This window comes from Rhopilema esculentum, chromosome 13, assembly GCF_057945365.1.
Source record: "Rhopilema esculentum isolate cy_ngs chromosome 13, ASM5794536v1, whole genome shotgun sequence".
Lineage (NCBI taxonomy): Eukaryota > Metazoa > Cnidaria > Scyphozoa > Rhizostomeae > Rhizostomatidae > Rhopilema > Rhopilema esculentum.
Window position 1 is genome coordinate 4239820 of NC_142827.1, and position 25066 is coordinate 4264885.

The window sequence follows — 25066 nt, forward strand, 5'->3', positions numbered from 1 at the left end:
ATGTTCCAATTTCATAAGTGACATGAATGTCCGAATAATCAAAATAACATGCTCCATAATGTAACATCCTACTATACCTATTCTAAGCAAACTAAATATATATGTGTTCAAAAGCTCTAAACTGTAATGTTTTTTAAAAATTAAAATAGATGATCAGTAAAAAAACAACTTGATTAACGTTTTGCAATATGCTTCTTCAGAATGCAACATATGCTCTTTAAGTACAGTTTTTTCTGAAACACAAGATTGTATGAATCTAAACAATTCATCTTATTTGTAGATCTGTAAGTTAATATTGGTATAGCACAGTTACAACATCATCATCAGAAAGATCTTAATAAAAATTAATTTTACAATCTACAAAAATGACTCTGTCCTGTGCAGATTTCTTTGATTTTTCAAACAAATTTATTTATCAAAAAACTTATTTATACAATGCAACTTTTTGAATGTAACAAGTTAATTCGCACTAACCAGACAGCTAGAACAAGAAATCAAATATTCTGTCATCTTTCATTGACTTGATTAGAATTTTCATTTTGAATATTTGTGGCTAGTTTTTCTTCTAACTGATTAAGTATTTCTGTTGAAAACAGGTCCATCGGCTCATCATTGAAACAGACCATTACATATATCAATACTGTTAGAAGTCCGCATCCAAATATAAGTCTTTTTAATACATCTCCTTTCTTTATTTCTTGATCTCCAAATGTTTTTGATGTCTTGTAGTCTGATATTGGGGATGATGATAGTTTTATTGGTGTATCTGGTCTATTCTCTTTTTTCATACTTGATGTACAGAAATAAGTTCTTACCAACTTCTTGTAACTGCATGCCAGTCTAGAATATAGACACAAACTCACATCAAATATACCTTTTCATATAAGAACAATTTTATAAGAACGTGTTCCTCAAAATTGGTCAAAAGTTAAGAACAAGCTGAGGCTGAAATTTGGGAAGTGAAATTTTGGCAAAATGTGACCGGAATGGCAAATTTAAACTTAAAAGTGCTCTAAACGATAGATTTCTACTCTCTCTTAAAGACCCTCGTAGGTGGCCCTGTTCATTGCATAAATATTATTTAGTTATGGGGATAAAACCCCAGTCTATTCAACAAAATCTCAAAATCCTTGCAAAAGAGCTCAAAAATTTCGCAAGAAACTTCAAAGAATCACGTCTGCGTACATTATTCTATATATTCTTGGGTCAGAATAAGTCTAGAACACTCTAGTAGCAACAAGATATTAAGTTAAAAAATGTTTTTTATTTCAATCTTCACAACAACAGATTACGCCATTTATGAAACAGTAAATTACTTTCGTAGGATCTACCATTTGAGTTGAACAACAGCTTCTTAAAAACACATGCGGTCGATTTCTTACATTACCTTGAATGTCTTGCTAACACCACTGATTTATTCAGCATTACACGACTGCGTAAGGACGCCATCTTTAAAGTTTCTGAACCGTCGCTGCGATGGTGATAGCCGAAAGCTGCGAAGGAACTAGGAAGTACGACCACAACTTGTCGAAGATTGACAAGGAATGCTTGCAGGCAGCGTTGTTTGTATTTGACAACAAACGGATAAGTAGGCCGAAGTCGTTACTGAAATCTGAAACTATCAACGCATAAACTCAAGGCCATTCAAAATGTCGCTTACATACGAGCAAAAGATGCGATTTACCAAAGCCCTGGCCACAGTTGGCACAGGAACGTTTGCTGCAGGAACAGCCATGCATTTGACAAACGTCCACCCAACCTTCATGAAGGATCTCGACATTGAAAATGCACTCAGGATGCAAAGAGGAATGACGGTTAGGATCGCTCCGTTGGTTGGAAGTTTGGTCGTTGGATTAAGTGCAGCTGGTGGTGTTTACTACATGTCAAAAAACAGAAAAGAGGATTTTCCCTGGCTTGTTGGTTCTCTAACTCTTGCGGCTTTCTTTCCATATACTTTTTACTTTTTGTCCCCTATCAACAGCAGGATTACATCAAAAGATGTTTCAGCATCAGAAGGTGCAGCTGTTCTTAAAAAGTGGCACAGATTTGCATCTGTCCGTGGTGCATCGACTTTTGCGATCTTTGCCTGGTTCGCTTACTTGTCAACAAGGGGAACAAAAGAGGAGGCGTGAAATTGGTCACGAAGAATCACACAACGAAGCTAGGCTGCTTGAACACTGCTTTCAGATATTATTGTGACTTTTTTGTTGCTTCAATGAAAAATAATATATGCTATAGCGTGACATAAGTTGTAAATGCTTGCAGTGGTGGCGCTAGGTTTCCTCCGACAAAGGGGCTAGCACTTCCGACGGAGGGGCTAATTTTTTTAGAGAACGATAGGGCTAGGGGGCGACAAGGAATTGTAAGGGTACTGGAGACCGAAGGCGAGCGTTGCGAGCCGAAAATTCGGGGGGTCCGGGGGTACTCCCCCGGGAAAATTTTGGTGGCTACACCCATTAGATTGGCTAAAAATGCTATCAAAATGGTGTAATCGTGTTTTTTACTACGTTTTTTGACATATTACTAAGGGCACGTTTGCCCCCTCCCTTGCCCCTCCTAGCAAAGGGCAGGAGGGGCGCTTGCCCCCCCGCGCCCCCCTTCTCCGGCGTCCCTGGAAATTTTTTTTGAAAGCTGCCTCTAGATAAGCTTAAAACTACTCTAAATCTTTACAACTCATCAAACGTTGCCAATTCAAGTAGGGCCTATCTTTGGAAAGTATGAATTTAAATAAAAAGCAACCAACTGAACTTAAGGAAAACTGGAACACAACGTAACTTTATAGGAACAGACCTCTTATAACAGATTATTATTTACCATGAAATTGATGTGTCGATGAGTTGTTTTGGGATGAGCTTCCTGAATTCTGATAACAGTCCTTTTAGAAATTTCTATTTCCGCCAAAACTTAAAAAATTCGCTCCGACAAAAAAAATTCAAGCATAATTTATCTTCCGACGGAGGGGCTAGCCTCCTCCGACGGGGGGGCTGTAGCCCCCCCTGCCCCCCCTCTGGCGCCACCACTGAATGCTTGGATATTTATGGAAAAAGCTCAAAAATATAACTAGAAATCATTTAGCTACAATTTTTTTGAAATCATTCATTTAATTATTTCTACAATATTAAGAAATTTTTAACATTGATCATATGATTTTATAATGATTATAATATAATTTCAGGGTGCCTACTTTATCAAAACATTCTGTTGTCATTCAGGTTCTGAAATTATGTAAGGAAAGGGGGGGGGATATGGCTGTTTATGTATGAAGAATGAGTACAGTATTTAATTCAGTTTGAAGGCGGAAAATTGTTCTCCACTAGATATTTCTAGTTGATGAAATTGGATGAGTATATTTGACATATATGTTTCAGTTTTGGCAAATTGTTAAACCAGAAGTGCATATACTAGTGCATAACATGAAGATAATGATTGGTAGAGTTGGGGCTTGCGTTTATTGATTTGCATATTGTAAGAATTTGTAAGAACTGCATGTTATACCTGCCAGTTCTGCAATCAGAAGGTGAAGATCTGTGGTCTCAGATATCAAAAACTTTCCTCTGAAATCCGAAATCAAATATGATCATGCAGATGTGGTGCCACAGTGTGCTTGCTAATTTGCACCTTGGGACTGGGGGGGGGGGAGTTGTGTGTATCCTCCTTGGTGTGTTGATTAAGATAGGTCAGCCAGCTCTGGTTGGGGGGGGGGGCAAAGAATTTCTAACTAAAGTGCAAGGGTCTTGGCCTGTGGTCCCCAATTTTTGTTCCCTAAGGGAAATTTTGGCTCCTTTTCATTTAAGAACATATCTTGTTATCTATTCTATGTCCTTTTCTAAATATGACTTCTTCTGGTCCATTATGCTATTTGTGGGCTCTACATTCCCAGTAACAGCCATGACGTAGACACTGCATTATACAGACCAGGTCACGTCATACTGACTTCATAGCATTAAAATTATATGCGAGTTTTTGCCATCTGGTACTACCAAAGTACCCAATATGTTACTGAGAAACAATCATCAGTTCTGGTTGTATCAGCAACAGGCTGTTTCTAATAAAAAAGATGGCAATGCCTGCAGCATGTGCCCTCAAAAAGCAATGCCTACAATGCAATCAGTTTATAAACAAAAGACTACGAGGTAAAATTTTACTTCACGAACACAAGAAACATTAAACATAAATGCATAAATATGATCAAAGCAGGAATTAGCTGGAAATAGGTTAGTGAAATTATATACACTGTTTGGACAAAACAGAAGATTCCGCAAAAACAGTGTTTTCCATACACCAGCTACTAAATTATAGAAAAAGAGTAGAAAAAGTCGTGATGTCTAAAAAAGTTTTAAATCAAACTATCTTTTCCTCTAATTATCTAATATGCTTCTAATGAAACTCGATAATATACAATTTAAAATCAAGATTTTATAATTCAGCGATCATTTAATATATATTACTCGAGACAACATATTTTCTGGCAGCCTTGCTTTGTTTACCCGGATATTGATACAATGAGCCTCTAGAAACAGCATCAAAATAAACCCGAATAATTTAAAAGAAAAATAAAAATTATCATCAATTCGTTTTTTGCCTAAATCATAGTCGGTGGAAATTAAAACATGCACGTGTAATTTAACAGGAATCTGATTGGCTAAAACAGGGCTTTCAATCAACACTGGTTATTAGTAAATACAAATTCTTTCGTACAAGAAAATTTCAAAATGGTGAAAAAATAGCATGAAAATAGGTAATGTATGTACACTTTCGTTCAACTTTCCTTAGAGTATAAAACCCCGGATAATAGAATGCAAAGGTAATGACGTCATAAAAAAGTATTCTTAAAATTTTCGAATTCTAAGCACATTGCTTGAAAGAAAAAAGCAAAATACTACCAAATGAGCAAAATCAGTTGGATCGGTTAAAGATTGCCCAAGAATTGACAAAAGAGTTGGAGATTGCCTAAGAGGTTGCCATATGGTCACATAATCTTGCCCCCCCCCCAAATCACAGTAGTTTGGCTGTGGTCTAGATGTGTCCTAGACCGCTACTTTCAAGTTAGGGGTCTGGAGCACAAGCTATAGAAGATATGCACCAGCACCAGGCAAAAATAACAGTAATGATAAAGCAAGATCTTTCTCGGACCATATCACAGATTAGCCAATTTCGAAGAGATTTAACTGATGTTGTACATAAAGGATAGTTTACCGTGTTCTTCCGCCTACCTGGTAAAATTTCATAAATCCTAACAAGATATTTTGTGACGTCATAACTCTAGACAGTTGAACGAAAAGTACACTTTAGTTACACAATCTGTTTTCAGCAATTTCAAGCCATTTTCAAATTTCAAGCCGGAAGCAAATCAAGGCCGGGGAAGTATCAAGGAAACAGAGCAATTATCAAACTGCCACTTAAAAAATATCACTTACAAAGTATTTAACGCATGATACGACTATAAAAGACTTATAAATGACATTCTTCAATATATACTGCAAAAAGACGACTGAAATAAAAATATCTTACACGGGTAAAAGATAGCAAACAACGCTATTCATCGCGACCAAAGGCATCATTGAGAAACAAAAAAAGGAAGTTGGAAGCACTTTGGAATAGAAATGTGGTTTTTAAGCTTTCGACCAAGAGCATCGAGAAATTTTCTAGGTATTTAGTATAAAAGATAAGAAGCACTGAGCCATGCTTGAAAATGTTTACAGCTTTCATTTGCTAAAGCAACCAGGAGTTTTCGACCTGCAAAAACTACGGAGCACAGCAAACTACTCACAATGAATCTGTCATATTGACCTTTAACTCTGTCATGCTCGAAAACTTCATTTTATGGTCCCGAATCAGTTTCCACTATCAAAATCATAGGCCTATAATGTCCAGGAGATAGTTGACTAGCCCACATGTAAGTGGAGAATATTTACACTAAAAGGAAGTGTGATTCAAGGAAAAAGTGTTCTCACATCAACTAAATGCATAAATCAAAGTGCCATCATAAGTCACGCTATTTATGATATCATTTTAGTCAAAGTTTGGTATACAACAACAAGCGCTCAACTAAGAAAGTAATCGACAACCTTTTCAAATGACCAACTTAGCCCTCAGTTCAGTAGGACAAATACTGCCTAGCTGTATACTTCAGATCACATTTAACCAACGCTCTACCTAAGACCTCTGCACAAAATTCGTCTGGAAACATCTCTTTCCAAGCCATTAGCATTTGGAACGCTTTTTCTCTTGCGCTCTCATTTTGATTTGATTGATCGATTTCGGATAATTTACGCTCGTCAACACTGAGATTTCGACCGACGCTTTTCCACGTACTGACAATTTGGCGTGCAATTTTATCAAGCTTGGCATCTGTAAGCTGAATGTCGTCATGGCAACTCACGTCAAGTTTTCTTTTGGCGTTGCGAATCGGTGTCTCTTCAGGGGTTGGCGGGCAGCGGCAATAACGAGAGCTTCTTGATTCTGAAATTAAGAATTGGATTCATTAAAAGACCCATGAAAATTTGAGAAGACAATCTAAGGCATAGAAGGTAAAAACTAAAAAACCAATGTGTGAACAAAAATGTAAATCCAAAAAGGGAAAATAAGAAACGAGGAGATAAGGAGTAGTCAATACCGCCAGGTCACAGCCTGAAACCCAGATGGGGGGGGGGGGGAGGGGGTGGCTGTGTGTGAGTCTTTGTTTTTTAGCAATTAGCTCGAAAAGAGCATACAGTATAATCCAGTTATAACTTTAAGGGACCGGCGTATTAAGTACGTCATATCCGAAGTATGTTGTAACCAGGGTAAGTAAAAATTGACTAAAACTAAGCACATATTTTGCCGGGACCAAGCACACTAGTACGTTATATCTGAAAGTATGTAAAAACCGAATATGTTATAACGAGCTTCTACTGTAAAATATCAAAAAAAAACAATTCATCAGCCAGAAATCCACGAGGGACATATCGGGTCTTTAATTCGGTATGTCCAGTTCTCGTAGGCGCCCCTCACAATCCTGCGTCTAGGATCACGGTTTCAAACGTAAGAAAATACAGATAAAAAATATATATGTTATAACGATCAACAAAAAATAGCAATCGACACATAGCGCTTATTAAAGTATTGTAGAGTTTGTGGAGGCACCTGAATTGGGCGGATGGGGATATACAGGGTTGGGCGTGGCTTTTTTAACGAAGGGTTGAGTGAAGTGGGAAGTGTAAGGTGTATAACATATACATAGAGGCGTAAAGTTCTGTCTGCCTTAAACGATCGATCAAACAATAATCCTTAACTATACAATTAAATGCAAAAAAATATAATACAATACAATACAATACAATACAATACAATACAATACAATACAATACAATACAATACAATAAAATACATTACAATACAATACAATACAATACAATACAATACAATACAATACAATACAGTACAATAAAATACATTACAATACAATATAAAACAATACAATACAACACAATTGTATAACATACCTTCATGACGAATCTCCATTCTCTTGTTCTCTCTGTTTTCCATAATTTGCTCGTATGGGATAAGTTTAAGTCTTCTTGCAACATTGTACATGGCCTTGATAAATTCATCTGCATCTCCACCTCGAGCCATGAAGTCAGTCAATATTTCTTTAATCGGGTTATCAGCGTCAAATTTGGTGCTTATTTCTCGCCTCGTGTAGCCGAGAGCCAACGCAAGTTCTTTCCATCTGTCCTCTATACTGAGAAGCCCTGGAAATAAATAAGGAGGCCGGAGTTTATTCGAAAGCCTTGTCATCAAGTAAACTTTCATAAAATACAAACAAAACCAAACTTCTTGAAAAGGCCCAGATAAAACAGACAAGAAATTTCCTGAAGATGCTTCCAAAATTTGACGTCAATGGTCTACATGAAGTTGAGCCAGATAACATACCTGCAATCTCTTGTACCGCTGCAGTCTCCAGTTTCGTTGGGATTTTATCATCTAATTTTCTTCTTTTCTGCGAGCTCTGTTAGGAAGAAAGATTTATTTCCCTTACAATCTTTCAACCACAGGAATAACCAAACAAAACATAGCGAAAGGATGCATTGTTAGAAGCAGAGCCGGCGAAACGTATTTGAAAGTGGAGGGGCCAAAATATCAAAGTCTTGAAAGGGCTTAGGAAAGGCCGACACGGGTTGGCGGCAAGGAAAATTTTAGAATTATGATGTCTTAGGGATGGCCAGAAACTGTATCTAAAATGAATTTTGACTGAAGGTGTCGCATAGTCGCGTCTATTGTGATGCTGACTTGAAATAGAAAAGTTTTGCAAAGTTTTAGAATAACAACAGCTCGTAATGAAACCCTTTTTTAGATTTTAAAAGTACCCGAAATAAGATGGAGGAGAAAAATAAATGAAACACGGATTTTATAAAAAAACATTAACGTTGAAATATTAACAGAAGAACTATCAACTAAAAATAAAAAGTTAAGCATTTTTGTATTGTTAAGATATAACTTTGTAACATCTGATCTTAACTTTTTCGGTAACAAAAATTTGAAAAACCTTCAAACTGGGCTTGACAAAATGAGTTTAAATAGAATTTATAATTGCGTCGATATTTTCTCTTTCTTAGTAGGAATGGATTATCCAAACTCTGAAGTTTTCTTGATGATACTTTTCTAAAAACAAATCTGTCCAGACTTTACTTCTCATATCTTTAAAAAAGTTCTTTACAGCTGTTTCTTTTCCTTTTACAGCTGATTTCTCTCTTTTTTTAATGTTTCTGAGAAAGTTTTCGTTAACAAGTAGACCTTGTGTACCACGTTTAGGCAATAGAAAAAACGAAACTCCGTCAATTTGTGCTGGCACCAAGTTATTTTGGACTAGATTTCTCGATCTATTTGCTAAGCCAGCGCTTTGGCACTGCTATTACTTTGGCAATTTTAGAATTAGCTTCGAAGCCTAGAAACTACGAATGCCTTTCAATAGGGATTGGGAACGTGGTGCGTGCGCAATTATACAATCGCTGTCACCCACATAGTTAAGAAAAATAGTATTCAGAATACGAAGGGGCTTAATTTGAGAAAAAGTGTATCTTATTTTCACTTGTGGATTCCAAAATTAAACGCTTCCTCGGTTAGTTACCCACTACTAGGAATTATTTGCGGATTCCAAAACTAAACTCTACCTCGATGAGTTATCTAACTATTAAGAGAGTTCCTCCTCTAAATTATTCCCTTCATGCAATAAAGTTTGTTTTTGTTCTTGTATAATATTTGAATTTAGTGAATTGATATTGGAAGTTAATATTAAATGAAATAAACTTCATCCATGACACTTACTTTTTGCAGTACAAATTCAACGACCTCTTTTTTCACGTCATCAGAAGCCTTAGTGCTGATATTAACCTTTCCAAAAATTCCTTCTTTAAAATACTCATTGAATCGCAATGCAAACTGCTTGTCAAAATCGTAGCCATTGAAAACTTCAATTTTTTCTAAGCCATTTTCTGATTCTCCAACGTCCTCATCGGCTTTAAAGAGAGACGATCTAAGCCTAGAACAATTGAAAGCATACCTATATAAGTCATATTGCAGCAATAAACATGCATGTTGTCTTGTTCATAACATACAACAAAGAACATGGCTGGCACTAATTACGTGATATAATAATTGGAACAACAACATGCTTGTGAAGTAGAAAATATAATCTTTACATCCAAAAGTTGCAGCATTTTGTGCACATTATTCAGAAAACATATCTGCTCTATATTGCTTATTCATCGAGTAATTGAATGATCTCCACAAATTTTGTATAACAGTTGGCTGAAAAGTCAGAACATCCTTAAGTTCTGTGATAAAAAATGTAGTTTCTTGATTTATATCTGTGACTTTTAGCAAAACATTTACTGAAGCTCAAGAAAAATGAACACCTACTGTATTATTATATCTCCTTTCTTAAGTTTTCTTGGTTTAGACCTTCCAACTTCGATGGGAAATTGATAGCAATCCGTAACCGGGGGGTTTCCAGCAAGATGACAAAAGATGCAAAGGCCAAACTGGTTGTTGTGGTGACAGTCACTCATAAGAGCCTGGAAGTAGACTAAATGAGAAAACCAAGGAATGATCCTTGTTACTGTTGCTACAGCTGAAGCAAGGCCATCCCAAGCTGCAGTAAAAACAGTAAAATGTTTTACTCTGAATGTTACAGTGTGTACCCCATCAATACTGGAGAGTTGATAGGGAGTTATGAGCTCACTCCATGATGGCTTTTCACTCAGATCTGTCTGACTTTCCAATATAATCAATTGTGGATCCTCTATTGCTTCAAATACTTTGTCAGCTCCAGGAAGAGGAAGTGTTATCTCAACATCATCTTCAAAATATGTTCCATTAGGACCAAGTACAACAATAGGGCTTGCCAGTGGTTTCTCGATGTTGTCTGGTTTATATTGCGAATCATCAAACAACACAGTTATAGATGCCTCAATGTCACTTGATAAAGATTTAGCTGAAAACTGGACATTAAGTCCACTGACTTCATCGATGGTTAAATCACCCCCATTAGATGCTAAAATATGCTGCTTTGCAGATGCATAATATTTTGATGCCATTGCACAAAACAACGAGAAATGAGTTGTTCTTATTCTCACCATATTGTGCGAAAAATCAAATTCATCTGATGATATTTCTTCCCAGTTGGGAGAATCATCAATGTTTGTGTCACTGACAAAGCATTGCAAAGTCATGCCATTTTCAATGACAATGTTCAAAGGCAGTTCAACTGTGGCTTGGGCAGATGAGTAGAATTTTGCCCCATGAGGTTTTGCATACACTATGGGTGTTGCAAGTTGCATATTATTTGTCAATTCTGGTGAGAATTCAGGGTCACTAATAACCTGGAATGAAAACTCTGCTTGTTCATGACCACTGAGATTGACATGAGGAATTTTCAGGGTAATTCCATATTGTTGAATCACTACCTCCTTGCATGCATTGATGTATACATGTTGTGAGGAAGACCTAAATCAAAATAAAAAGCTTAAAAGTGAATGATATAAGAATTTCATGTGCCACAATATTTACCTAAAGATCAAGATTGCCCTAACCTAACTTAAAAGAATCAATAACTATAATTTTTGAAGAGAATAACAAAACAATGAGAAAAAAATATAGTTAGGTTAGGATAAAAATGATAAATAATAAAATGTTGGAGCTACTTATGAAACAGTCTACTAAAGATATCATCTATTCAGTTTTCTGAATCCTGATACAGTTTTCTCTTCTATATGCACAATTTATTCAAACCATTTTGACTGTTACAGTCTATTTTTGTCTAAGCCAAAGAAATCATGATACACCTTCTGGTTTTTAAGAATTCAACCATGATGACAACTCTGGTAATAAATGATCCTATACTCTTGTTGGTCCTGCCTATCATTTATTTCTTTGAAGGAAAATAAACCACACAATTACATACCAGAAATCAAGGTCTGAAGTTGAACTGCTAAGCTCTTCTGTGTCTGATATGTCATCATCCATATCACTAAAATTATCAGAATGTTGGCTACCATCAGTTCCATCACAGCTGTGATCATCTTGGTTAAATATGAAACTGCTTTCATGTTGTTGACTATAAGCTGACATGCTGCCATACTCTGATGTTGAAAGGCGTCTTTTTGTTAACCCACAGCATTGACACGATGCTCCTGGCTTTCTTGATGGTGACAAAATGCCAGTGCTCAAATCAATGTGTCCAAAACAATTCTTTGCTAATGGTATATTCTTTACTTCTTCTGGTGGAAAACTTCCTTTACTCTCAGAAATGAGATGAATTTGATGGCGAAATATTTTTACAAGGTTTTCAATTGCATCATTTATATTGCTGCACTTTCTGTTCTGGTTTCTTTTGACACAAACATCTCCATTGATAGGCTTCTTAGAAAAGCTGCATATGAATTAAAATCAAATTTATCTCTAGTTACTGCAAATTGAAATGTTTTTTGTCATAGAATAGGAAACAAAATTTTCAGATTAATTGTCAATCTATTGAATAGAGATCTATTTTAAATGATGAAGCCATAAAATGTAATTCAAATCTTTTTAATTTGTACCATATAGTCAATACCTATATGATGCAATTGAGTTTGATCTCACAACAATCCATTTTTATGAATATTTCAGTTTTGACCATATAACCTGAAAGTGCATTATGAAATACCACTTGATGTAGAAAATCAGTGAAATAAGTTACAAGCTGGCTGAGAAATATTCACATTAGCACAGACTTTTCCCCACAAAATCATTCTAATTTGGTCTTGTTTTCATGAAATATTTTCATTGATCAAAAAATTGTCAGTTTGCTTTATCATGAATTATTAAATGAAAGTAGGTTATTAACTGACATTCCAGTTATAAAATGTTTAACCTTGGCCAATTCCTACCTTTCATGAATTGACTTCTTTTCATGCTTTATGTTTTCAAGCAAAAATCCATCTTCATCAGGTTCAGTTTGTGTACTTGCAGACCTCTCTAGTTGTGATTGGCTCACATGATGATTTGATCTCATTTCATCACACTCTTGCTCATCAAGCTGAGTACAAGCGTTCTTCATTTTCTTGACATACTGTTCATTTTCAAGTATCCAATCTTTTTCAATCTCAGAAATCATCCGCGGACATTCATTATTTGAAGTATTATCACTAACTTTTATTTCTGTGACAACTTCATATTTCTCAACTTTGATTCCCAAATAGTCTCGCATTGCCTCCAGACCTTTAGAAGCAATTTCTCTAGGAATGTTCTCTAAATATGGATTTCTAATGCAAAACACTTTCTGTAACTTTGGTAGCCTCAGAAGGTATTCAGGAACAACCGACAACTGATTCCCACTGAGATTTACTGTCTCTAATTCCTTTAGGTTATTTATGTCGTTAGGTATTATTTTCAGACAGTTCCTTGACAAATCTAGCATCATTAGTCTTCTTAAAAATCCAATTTCATTTGGGATTTGCATCAGTTGATTCCCTGACAGAATCAGAATAGCTAGATTCTCTAGCAGACCAATCTGGGTGTTCAAAGACAAAAGCATGTTATTGCTTAAATCCAAATGCTGCAGACATCTGTGAAATGGATCCTCAAAAACAAGATAGGGTGCCTCTTGAAGGCTAAATCCACATAAACATATTTTTTTACTGTGGTTCTTTATTCCATCTTCAAGAAGCAAGCGAACTGACTTTGAATAATTTGTTGGTTTCTCTTTTGCCATGGTTTTGCTTTATTTTACTGTGGGGGATAAGATCAAAATTTCAATATAACTGAATTTTTTTCATAAATATAACATTAAAATAAATAATTAATTTTTCTCAGTTCTCAAAAGGTTGAGTTGTGGAAAACAATGTCTCAAGTTGTGCTCAAAGCACATTGTCTGAAAGGTTTTTCCACAGAAGGCATCTTACACTTGACCTGCTCTCATTTATGCTTTATCAGTCCCACTTTGGAGCCATGGTTACACCATTGTTTATATTATGGATTTCTTCCATATTCCAACTGTGTTTACTTTGCTCCATAGGACTTATCAGACTTGTCAATGACTTTGAATAACTAACATAAAATTGAAATTTTTGAAAACCAAGATATAAAGAACAAAATTCACAAACACAATTCACGTGAACAACCACTACACCACCCCTTTCCTTTCTTAACTTGAAGAGATATTAGCAAGTTTTACCTTACCTGGAGACGTTATTACCAGCCAGTGACTTGACATAAAAGTCTAGTTTAAAATGTTGACTTTCAGTTTATGTTCGGTTTCAATACAAGCGGCAATTGGCAACCCATTGTGTGGTGGTGTCAAACTGCAACTCTTTGCTTTAGTTGGGCCTTCTTCTCCGAGAAGCATAAGCAAAAGATAGCTACGTAAAAAGGCCACCTTCCGATCACGCTTAATAGCTAAAAATATGCCATGAATGAGTCACTTTGCTTTCCTTATCCACAAGCTATTGCGATCGTCCAAGAACTTGCAACAAAGCACATCTTTTGGAACGGAAAGTAAGGCAAACACAGTCCTTGTCATCTGGCAAAAACAAGTGAACAATGGAAAGTCCCTCTTTTGGCTCCAAGCCTCGTTTAGAAAGTCGATAAACTGAGGCTGTCGATAAACGGCAACGTTATTGGCCTAGGTCCTCGTGGGGACAGAAATATAAATTTTAGCATAGGCTTGGAGATGGAGGAAGGTGAAAATAGAAAAGTAAAGAAGTCGAAAAAAACTTCAAAGAAGAAGAAGGCAGATAGATCCGAAAAAGATGGCGACGATGAATGCAGACTGGATGATGAGAAAGTAGTGGACAACTTGAATGATACTGTTGTTGAAGAATTTTCTAAAAGCTTCAAAAGAAACAAACCAAGTTCAGAGGAGTGTGATAAAAATTTGGAAGAAGTAAGTTTAAATGATGACAAGAAAAAGAGGAAGAAAACCAAGAAAAAATCAATTAATGATAGCAAAATAGTATTTTCAGATGAAATGAACAATTTAGACGAGAATAAGGATAATTTAACTGAAGTGTTGACAGGTATGGACACTGCAAAGTTACAAAAAGTTAAAAAAATCAAGCCAAAAAAGAAGAAAGAAGTGTTGAGTGACGTAGAGAAGTCGGTTACAGCAGATAAAAAAGATCATGTTTCAGGACAGGATGGAACTGATGAAAGCATGCAATTAAAAGAAGTAAACCCTGCAATTGAATACCTGTTAACTTGGAAGAAAGACAAAAACAATTGGTCATTCAAGAAGGTTCGACAAGTATGGCTGTTAAAAAGCCTATATGATGAATCAAAGGTATTTTATCTTTTTTTGGATCAATAAGGAGCTGTAAACTAGCCTACAGAGTGGTCAGTTTGTTTGCAGGGTATGGCAAATGCATACACAAGATCATTTTAGAATTGCTAGCTTTGCACAGCAAGATTTCAAAATTGCAGGCAAAACTCCTAAAACTAGTCTTAAAACCCTGTATACCTGCATTTTTGAGAACAAGCACACAATTTTCTTTCTATCTGAGGTGGTACCATCAGGGCTGCCTAGAGGATTTGGAGGCCCTGGGGCAAAACCAAACAGCAAGGCCCCCTACCATTGGAGTGAACAGAAAATTTTTTTGATCACACTCTTTAGATTAGCTTAAAATGCATTTGGAGATGTTCTTGAAGTCATTTCTCTGCAATGGTTCAAACTGAACTCATACAGTTTTACTCATTCATTTGGCCCCCATGACCTCAAGGCGCTGGTCCCCCTCTCAATGGACCTGGGCACCATGGTTGCTGTAGAAGGGTTGGGAAAATTTTTCCAGTTCGGATGCTTCCAGTTTGTAGATAAATATTCACAGGAAGAAAGCTATTTCAGGGTTTTGATTGCTTTCTTGATGTCATTGATATGTTAAATGTTTGATATGAGACAGTATCTCTCAAATTGAATGGCTAGGACAAGGCTTTGATATTTTTATGAATAAAAAGGGGGCAAATAATTTGCGTGAGGTCTTGCCCACCATTACCCATAGCTGCTATACACGTAAGCATTTATAAATGAGCAATGTACCTGGAGATTAATGAAATGCTGAAATTGTTTGTGGCTTAAAGCCTCACAGGTAGGGCATGAACCAAAAGAGGAACACAAAGATTTTAAAAAATGCACTCTTTCAGATTTTTAAAAAATATCAGGGTAAATTTATCGTGTTCTTAAAAAATACTAAGTGTAACAGTGATGCAGCCAATTGCTTATGAAAAGCCATGCAAATTTTGGATTTATTACAGGGCACAGCAAAATTGCTTGAAATAACTCTGCAGACTGGGCTATAAAAACTCTGAGCTCAGTGCTTCGTGTGATCATTAGAAAACTCTAAACATTATCTTTGTACAATAATTAGCTAAGTTAGGCTGCATTTGCTGCATAAAAATGAAAAAATAATCCAAGTAACATAAATACAATGACTTCAACAGGTCCAAAGGTTATGGGGTTGTGGGTGTGGCTTCAACAGGGTTATGGGTGTGGCCTGTGAGTCATTTAGAAGAGGCCCAATGTTATAATCATCAACATGTTATAAGTTGGATCATGAGTTAATTGTCACATGCTCAATCATGTTTAATAAAGATTCCTTTTGAACACAAAGACTTTTCAAGTTTTTAAGAATGCAATTCATAAACAATCTTATTATGTTTTCATCACTTTGATTATCGCTTTTAGGTATCAAACAAACATTTCAAAATTTTGCTGAAGTATATGAAAGACCTTAAAGGTAATTCAAGACAAGAAACACTGAATAAGGCAAGAGAAATAATGGAGAAAAATGAAGGTAAATAAAGTACAAAATTCTGAATCAGAACTTGATGTCATTAAATATCATGTCATGTTTTTATTGGCTATCCTATACTGATTTGTTTGTTGACCCAAAAAACTGAAGATGCTATCAATAATTTGTTTGCAAGAAATGTAAAGGCCATGGTAGCAAACTGCTCAAAGGACTTCAGTGTAATACTTGGGGCAAAAAGTTAATGAAATATTGATAATTAGGAGTCACTGTAATGCACCAAAAATAAACAACAAGGAACAAAACTAAATTTTAGATAGCTTATTTTTCACCCCAGCATACAGGGTTTTCTCAGAGCAAAATATAAGCTCCATATGATGGAGTGAAATATCAGCTATCTTAAATTCATTTGTGTTTGTTGATGTTGATGTTGTTGTTGTTGTTGTTGTTGTTGTTGTTGTTGTAATAACACATACAGTACATAGAACATGCATGACTTCATTCATCATTTTGTGTCTGACAGCAACGCATCTGATTTGTTTCGTTTTTTTTCCTGTATGTTGCTACTGTCAACCACGCATAAATTGGACCTCTTGAGAGCATTCAAAATTGTCCCACTTAGGTGAAGTCCAACATACACCTTAATCAGATATTTCAGATCCTTTCTCAAGGGAACCATTAGGATGACAATTTCTTGGTTTTGTTGCAAAAATCCTATCTATGCAATTCTTTTTCCGCAAGAGACTTAAAGAATTAATCCAAAAATGCAAATATCGGATGTTATGCAATAAAAACTTGTAATCTTAATATGCAAAATGGATAGGGAACAAGTATTTTTGTCCCAGTTATGAAATATCCAGCTTATTTGAGTTCAACTTATGTGAGTTTTACTATATTCCAATTTTGTGTGAGCTGACATCCTTACTTCATCTGATTATTTGAAAATATGGCAATGTGGTGTAGTTGGATTGAGAATAGGAAGCTTATGGCATAAATGCCCCTTTGGTGCCCCCTCCATTGTGCCCTATTTAAATTCCAATTGGTTGGACTACACAATAGACCTATTATTACGTATAAAATTGGCAACATAAGGCTAATCCACAATTTTTCCTTGATCATAAATGCACTCCAAATCCTACTGTTAACACTGAACAGTTGTCTTGTAAGATATAGTGCCTTTAAGCTAAGTAAAACTGATGCTCCCTCATTTCTGATGCACCTTTTTATTAGGCAACCAAGGGATTCAATTGGCTTGAATATGAAAATCTGTGTAGAACCTTCAATTTTAAGATCTGTTTAATTTGTTAGTTATTTCCTTGTACTATATTTCCATAAGACAAAATATTATCCAATAACATATAATGATATACCAAAAAGGTAACAAATTTGGTCTTCAAAAAAATTATGATTTGCATGATCCTGAAAGACACATCAAATGATCATTGTCAGAAATTGCCACATTTTACAAAAAAATATATTTCCTGTTCACAAAATTTGCAAAAAAGACTTTCAATCAAGTCATCTAATAATTTGAATTTGTTTAAGCGTGTGTAATGGCATGCAAAAAATCCTGGCTAACATTTACCATAAAGAAGGTATTTTGTGAGGGTTTCTGGTAAATCCAATTGTGGTATTTTGTTCTCCGCAAAAAGTTTTATTATTGCATTTCTGCAAAGGTTTTTCAAACTAATATCACAATTCTCAAGAATCACCACTGAAATTGATGAAATGGTTTTGATAAACGATATTTCCATTCCATCCTTTGAAACCGCAAGACAAGAACAAACTGGGAAACTGAAGCCTTCATTAAAGTCAAAACCTCTCAGTAATGAGCCAGTTTCAATATCTGCAAATCTGATCCTGCAATGCATTTTGAACACACAGATAGAATATGCAGGGATATACTTGAATCCAGCTATGCTGAGACCAGGTGTATCTCCAACCATTTTGGTACTAAAAATAATGTGTTTGATCTTTAGAGCTTTTTGATCAATAAGCAATTTTGTTAATTCGCCTGTTGAAGTGCAAATCAACAGCTCATAATCCTTTGCATTGCTGATAAATTCACTGAATGTTGCAAAATGGTCCATTGGCTCGTCATAAGTCAGCTCTTGTAATGAAATTATTTTGCCAAATTTCTTCTCTTGAATACTACATAATACTAATTGCCAGTTTATTGTTGAAGATACCATAGCTAAAATTTTGCTATCTGCTGAAACTGCCATTGATGATACGTAGCCTTGAAATCTTGGGCATTCTTTGATTAGATTTAGTCTTATGACACTTTTGTTTGATTTTGTATTCCAAAGGTCTAAGTAATTTGTCTTTGTAACCGAGTGGAAGTCGTTACATATGGATGTTATAAGAAGTTCATCATTTGTTGAAAAGAATGTACTAGCAGTTACTCTAGCAAATAATATTTCACTTGAATCAAAAAGAAGTCTGGCCTTATGGGCAAGAGAAACGTCATCATTTTCACCATTGATAATTTCATATACATTGACTGCTGGTTTTCGAAGAAGATCGTTGTAAGAGAAACCGTGGATAGCAATTTGGGTTGTGTCTTTTGACATTGTCACGCAATAAACCTCAATTAACTTTAGGTTTTCGGATGCAACTACATAAAAATCATCCTCTAAGTCAGAATCGAAATGCACAGTTGACTCTTGATCATAAAAATCTTGCTGGGCTTTGTCAACAAACTTCAAAAGCATCAATTGGCTCACCGATGTCAAGGTTTTCCACGCGGCAAACTGCTTGACTTTTGGCATATGTCTAACCTGGACGCAAGCAAGATACCTGCCGTTGCAAGCAAATTCAACGTAACAGATAGAAGTCGAATCCTTTGGCTGGCTTTCGAAAGAAAACTCTTTTAATGGTTTATCAGTAGAGTTAGACTGGTCCACGGTTATCAATCTCTTGTAGGCATATGTACTTAGGCCATTTTTTCCTTTGCTCGTAGCCATTGCCGTTGTCTTTTGCATTCTTGTGAGTCGCTTCATTTAACAGCGATACAGCTTGAAGATCAGATCATGTCTTATAAAACCTATATTGAAAGTTCCAAGAAGAAACAAGATCGGTTTTCATGTGTTTTGTCAGTTTCCATGCAAAGGTGGGTGAAGTGAAGCCCGAAACGCTGTTGTCATTTGCAAGCTGTTGTTGCTGTTGCTGCTTGGAAGTAATGAAGAAGGGAAAGGGCGGCAAAAAGAATGAACACCGCTGCACTTGCCCGTTCTTGCCAGTCTCAAAGAAGAAACTCCAGCATTTTTTCATATTCAATTTCTTTTTAGAGGTTTCCCTTCAGCAGAACTTATCAGGGGCTTTGTTGTTAGGCGGGACAACGGGAAGTTTCCCGGTGAGTCCCATTCCAATTGGGTTTGTAAAACCTTAGAAAACATTTCAAGTGTAGAAAATGTTGGCTTTTAGAAAACCCTCTTTACATGTAGATTCGACTTATTTGGAATGAGATACTTGGAGGTCAACATACTTTGTATCACGATTTTTGAGAAGCCACTGTCATTTTCTAGTGTGAAGATTCTCTTGGCGTCATTGGTGAAGAAAACGATGCAAAACTTGAACTATGCAGGGAAAATGTGGAAAGATACATGTTATCACTGCGCTTTTAAGGTGTTCTACGACAATGACTCTAGCAGCAAAACTTTCTGAGACGTTTTTGCAGCATACAATTTCTAATTGTGCAAAATTTTCGTACGCAATTTGAAGATAGCACGGAAACAGAGCACACCACAGTACTTTTCGTCATACACTCGTCAGAATACAAACGTAAACTAACGATAATGATGAGAGGTAAACATAAATTTATTTCCAGAAGCGGATGGAAAGTAACCGGAGAGAAAGGATTTTGTGCTTGATTGGTTCCTTGTTTTTGACCATCAGCTTCTGGACCGCTTTGTCTCACAGCTCGGTAGAACCATCAAAGTCATATCTTTCAAATTTCTTCACTTTGCCTACTACTCCATACCGTTTCCCGATCTCTTCATTTCTTTTTAATCGGCCGTTTTTTGAATCTTATTTATATGTTTATCTTTAAAAAAGGCTTTGTCACCAATGTGCATAGAAATTGTTACCGAGGTACTTTGCCATTGTCACTAAAGCACGTTGGCATTGTCACCGTGTTTCCTTGACTAGAAAGGCTATCTCGAGCAAAATGGGGGGAGGGGGTGTTGAAGGAGGAGCCACCTTAGAATTTGCTATTGGTTTGCTCCGGCCACGGAGACCCATTTATCAGCCTACCAACAAACTTTTCATATTCATAGTTTTGGTCCAGTTTGTTTTCATTCATTTTTGGCTATTTGAAAATTCTTACATTTGTTTTTTCTTTTACAGACGAAGATATAAACAGTGAGTTATCAACGACGATCCTTAGAGCAGAGAAAATAGTCAAACTCTTGTCGTAAACCTAACTGAATTTGTATTCATGAAGTTTCGGTAACAGGTTTTAAACGTAAATTAGAAATCTGAAATGCCAATCTAAATTTGACTGACACACAGCACATTGCAAAAGCTATGCTTACCGAAAGCCCTCGAATACGCCCCGGGGGCTTATTTCGCAAAGAAATTGAGGAGGGGGCTTTTTCGAAAGGGGGATTATTCGGAGGTGGGGGCTTATGCAATAGCCGCCTTGTCAGTATACTTAAAAATTGAAATGTATTTGGATATACCTATTGCTTTCGAGACATGTCTCAGCCAAAGGGTGCTTACTCGGGATGGGGCCTTATTTCACAGAAACTACTTTAGGATCGTGCTTATTCAAGGGGGGGGGGGGGTATTCCAAGGTGAAGTTTAAAGACTGCATGTAATTTCTCTAACAGAAGCAAGTACCTCTTTCTTATGTAACAGACACTTATTACATAACTTGGTACGCATTGCTCCGATCCCGATTCCTTTCAATAAATCATACGGTTCATTCAAAAACCAAATTACGTTTTAAAGCAAAATTGTTGCGTAAGTTGGTTTTGGCGAATTCGAGGTACGTGCGAGAAACACAGAGATCAAATATACGATGAACCTGCAGCAGGTGGCCATCGATGATATTCCCATAGAGTTTGTTGCTCAGAAAATCTACCACATTGCCGTTCATAACACTGATATGGAGAGAATGTTGATTTATACCCGAAAGAATTTTCTAAATCATAATTAGCAAGAATAGTGGACATTTGGGAGTCAAGGAGAATGTGTCAAAGCAATATAGAGTTGCTTAATTTTTTAACTCAAAGTTATGCTGTTTTTAAAAATGTTAAAATCTTTTGTTAGCTTGATGAGATTTTGTATTGATTGATTTACTTCGAACCAAGCCAATATAGAGTCTTCATGGTGTATTTTTGCAAAGTTTTATTAATGAAAATTTGAATAATGGCAATTCTTAATAACAGACGACTGACTTTAGTCAGCAAAGTGGTGAAAACTTAATCGGCTGAGATATCTCTGTTCCATTTTTCTCCAAAGGTATTGACCAATCAGCACGCGGGATTTTTAGCAACAAACCTGCTTTACAGGTAAAATCAGCTCGGTAAATGGGAAATCGATAAAATAAAAATTTAGCGTCTTCATGGGTAACTGAACATTAAACAAATGTTCAATTAAACAAAAGGCCTTTCCTGCAGTTTATTTTTGGATTAGAATAGTTTCTCAAGACCCTAAAGCATATAAAGTAATACTCATTATGTGCATTGACAAAACAGTTTTGTTAATTAATAAATGTAACCAAGTGCAGTGTTTATAAAACTGCCCTCTGATGATGTGTATATATGTTTCCCGATCATTACATTCTTAAAACACGTGATGATTACCTAAAGTAACGTAGAAATAGCCACTAATCTGTCTAATTGTATACACCCCTTTTTTATAAGAAACTGGCTATAAGAAACGAGTACTGGACAGTCAGAAAAAATTAAGAAACTTCAGTACTCGACGCATTTAATCGTGATAAAACTGAGAACAACGAAATTCTGTAAAAGCCAACAACCTAATTGCCCTTATGGCCTAGAAATTTAGACACAAGGGATAAAAATATACTTCCCACGTCTAAATACAACGTCAGAACGGAAGCGAATCTCTTGACGTGAAAAAAAAGGTTACGCACATTTCATAACATCATCTTTCATGACATCATAATTAAGAAACTCTTGAGAAACAACGAGTATTGAAACTTCCAGAACATTAAGAAACTGGAGTTCTCAACATCGACCTTTGTTTCTTATAAAAAATTAGTGTAGCCCTACTCACATTGAAAGTCGTTAGTTTTACTCATATTTTGGATTATTGTTACATCTTTCTTATTGAATTTACCGCAAATACAACTTAATTAATAGAAATGGAATTATCACACTGATAACCAATTTATATTGATGTTTTCATGAAAAATCACCAATGCCAACATACCCCTAAAAAGACATTGTTGGGTAGACGAACAGGAGTAAGTTTTGAATAAGCGAAGCAACCCTCCGTTCTGGAGTGAAGGAGCATTGAGTATGTGCCAGAGCCTGGTGCGGCGGGTCATCTAGCCACCCCCCCCCCCATTCCTTCCTCGCATCTAGCTGCTGCCAAATCATGTGTGCAGATTCACACCAACTGCTCTAAAGTCTGTTGGTGAAACATTTTGTAATTGTCTTCTAGAAATCGACAAGTTTGTGAAGAAATTATCTGCAATCGCAGCAATTTGCCATTCTTTTGCAATATGTCGTTGTAGTGTGGAGAATAAATGAAAAACAAAACTCGCCTTACGACGCTTTCAAAAATGTTTTGAAGTTAGATAGGTAGAGGTTAAGGAAAGTGATTGTTGAATGTATACGTATCATTGTTTTATTTCTAGACAAAGCAAGCCAATTTCAAAATTGACAGCTTTTAAAGAAATATTCTATAGTTGGTTAGGAAGAACAGGGGTGGCAGCAAGAATGGGATCTATGAGAACTTGCCCCTCTTATCGGCCAATTACTCGAAGCTTTCCACAATATTGCTGATGTTCAACTTCACAGAATTCTAATATACAAAAAATCTTTTCGTGGTACAAAAGTTGAAAATGTCTTTGAAAAAAGCAAAAATTTTGAGTCATACTTTCTACTTTTGCACCTTGCAAAGAAGATTTGTAAGAACATTCAATAATTAAAAATCTTAGAGCACCAGTTCTCATTTAGGGAAACCTGGCCTCAAATCCCCCTCTAAGTGCTTTGGCTTTTGTATATTTTTTTGGCAGCTTTATACATAGTTTGTGGATAGTTTTGTAGAAAATATATGTAGACACCATTCATATTTGTGTCTAATGTCACCTGTGGTAAAGATGATGAAATTTCAGTACATTTTGGTACAGAGTTTAGGAAGAAGACAGATTTTTGGATTTCTGATAGATTCTTTGATTTCTGATAGATTCTTGGATTTCTGATAGATTTCTGATGCATAGCTGGCTTTCTTAAGTATACTTGGTCTTCTGATAGGATCTTAGATTTCTGACCATTGCTTGGGTTTTCGATAGGGTCTTTCATTTCTGACAGGTGCAATGGTTCCTGATACGTACGTAATGGTATTTCTGATAAGTTTTAGAACCTTATGGATGGCTTTTTTAGGGAAGTTGAAATTAAATTTTTTCCACGTTTTTCTCTTTCTGTAGACTGCCCTTCCAAGTAGCGCTATGAATTAACAGTTTATAATTTTCTTATATGAAAAAGTGCGACAATTAGACAGGAAGAGCAGCAACTGGAAATTTAAAGAAGATTGTGATGAGACATAAGCTGAGTTCAGTTCCTCTTGCGAGTGTTTTAAGTTTGAATAAGGGTATTCCAATTCTCAAATTAGTTGCAAAATACTTTTGGCCAGAGTTCCTTTTTTTCAAAAAAATTGGGGGGAGGGGCGGTCTTTCTTTCATTAAACTCCCTTGAAGTCGGAGGCAATATTTCATAAATATTATCTGTCTGATATTTGAAACTAACTAACACCCAATCTGAAAGACACTGAAGGACCTCGAGCAGTATGAAAGTAGTTTTGCACAAACTCGATTGCTTTCCTTGACCTCATTTCGTCGCCTTCAGAAGCTGGCTGACCTAGTAAATTTTGAACATACAACAGCAGTGCAAGCTTTCCTTGATCAACCCGTTGCAGCTGCTGCCACTATTTATTCGCGCAAAATCGCTTCGAGAACCAGCAGCTGTCACTCGCATAAATTTGCATAACTTCCACGAACAGGACTAAATATCTTTACCAGTTTTAGATATCCAGTTTTCAATACTTGTTTCGATATGAAGCACGAATAACCAAAATACAGAACTATAAAAATTTGTCAAATATTCTTGTTTATCTTTATTTCGTGGCAAACAGTTATTGTAAATGTGTTCTTCTGAAGATCGCTTTCCACGTTGTAATGTTTTATCGGAAATATGGGCATGTGTTAAGAATAAGGATACTAACTTAAGGAAATAATAACTTGATTTTAAGAACTTTACAAAGTCCCTTTTCTTAATCTATGGTTATTTTCATAAGATATATTTATTTATAAATAGTATATGATATATATGCCAATGTTGTGAAAGATTATAAATGCTTTATTTTTATCAAGGAAGCAGGGCTTCTCCCACACGTAATACCTCCTTTTTGTTGCAAAACTTGCCTTGTCTCTGGCAATCCAAATGTTATCATCGATACTACAATAGTACTCCATTTAAAACGAAATTAGTTTAATACACTTTCAAATTTTCCAAACTCTGCAATAGAGAGGTAAAGGGCAGGAATAGTTATCCTGTTCCCTATAGCTCGTCAATAGCAGATCTGGTGAGAAAGGGGAACTAACAGAGCCTAAGAGA

General features: G+C 35.9%; 2 protein-coding genes across 2 annotated transcripts; one reads left to right on the forward strand and one right to left on the reverse strand.

Moving 5' to 3' along the window:
* Nucleotides 1–4322: 4322 nt before the first annotated feature.
* Nucleotides 4323–13838, reverse strand: LOC135691567 (uncharacterized). Its single transcript, XM_065209453.2, has 8 exons — nt 13699–13838; nt 12408–13248; nt 11444–11911; nt 9901–10986; nt 9307–9520; nt 7915–7990; nt 7485–7733; nt 4323–6462 (listed from the first exon to the last, which is right to left on the reverse strand). Exons 2-8 carry the CDS (start codon nt 13229–13231, stop codon nt 6098–6100), a joined length of 3282 nt encoding a protein of 1093 aa, XP_065065525.2. The 5' UTR covers nt 13232–13248; nt 13699–13838; the 3' UTR covers nt 4323–6097.
* Nucleotides 13839–14123: 285 nt separating this feature from the next.
* On the forward strand, nt 14124–21686 carry LOC135691577 (uncharacterized). The gene is made up of 3 exons (XM_065209466.2): nt 14124–14797; nt 16193–16301; nt 20604–21686. Exons 1-3 carry the CDS (start codon nt 14189–14191, stop codon nt 20672–20674), a joined length of 789 nt encoding a protein of 262 aa, XP_065065538.2. The 5' UTR covers nt 14124–14188; the 3' UTR covers nt 20675–21686.
* The last annotated feature ends 3380 nt before the right edge of the window (nt 21687–25066 follow it).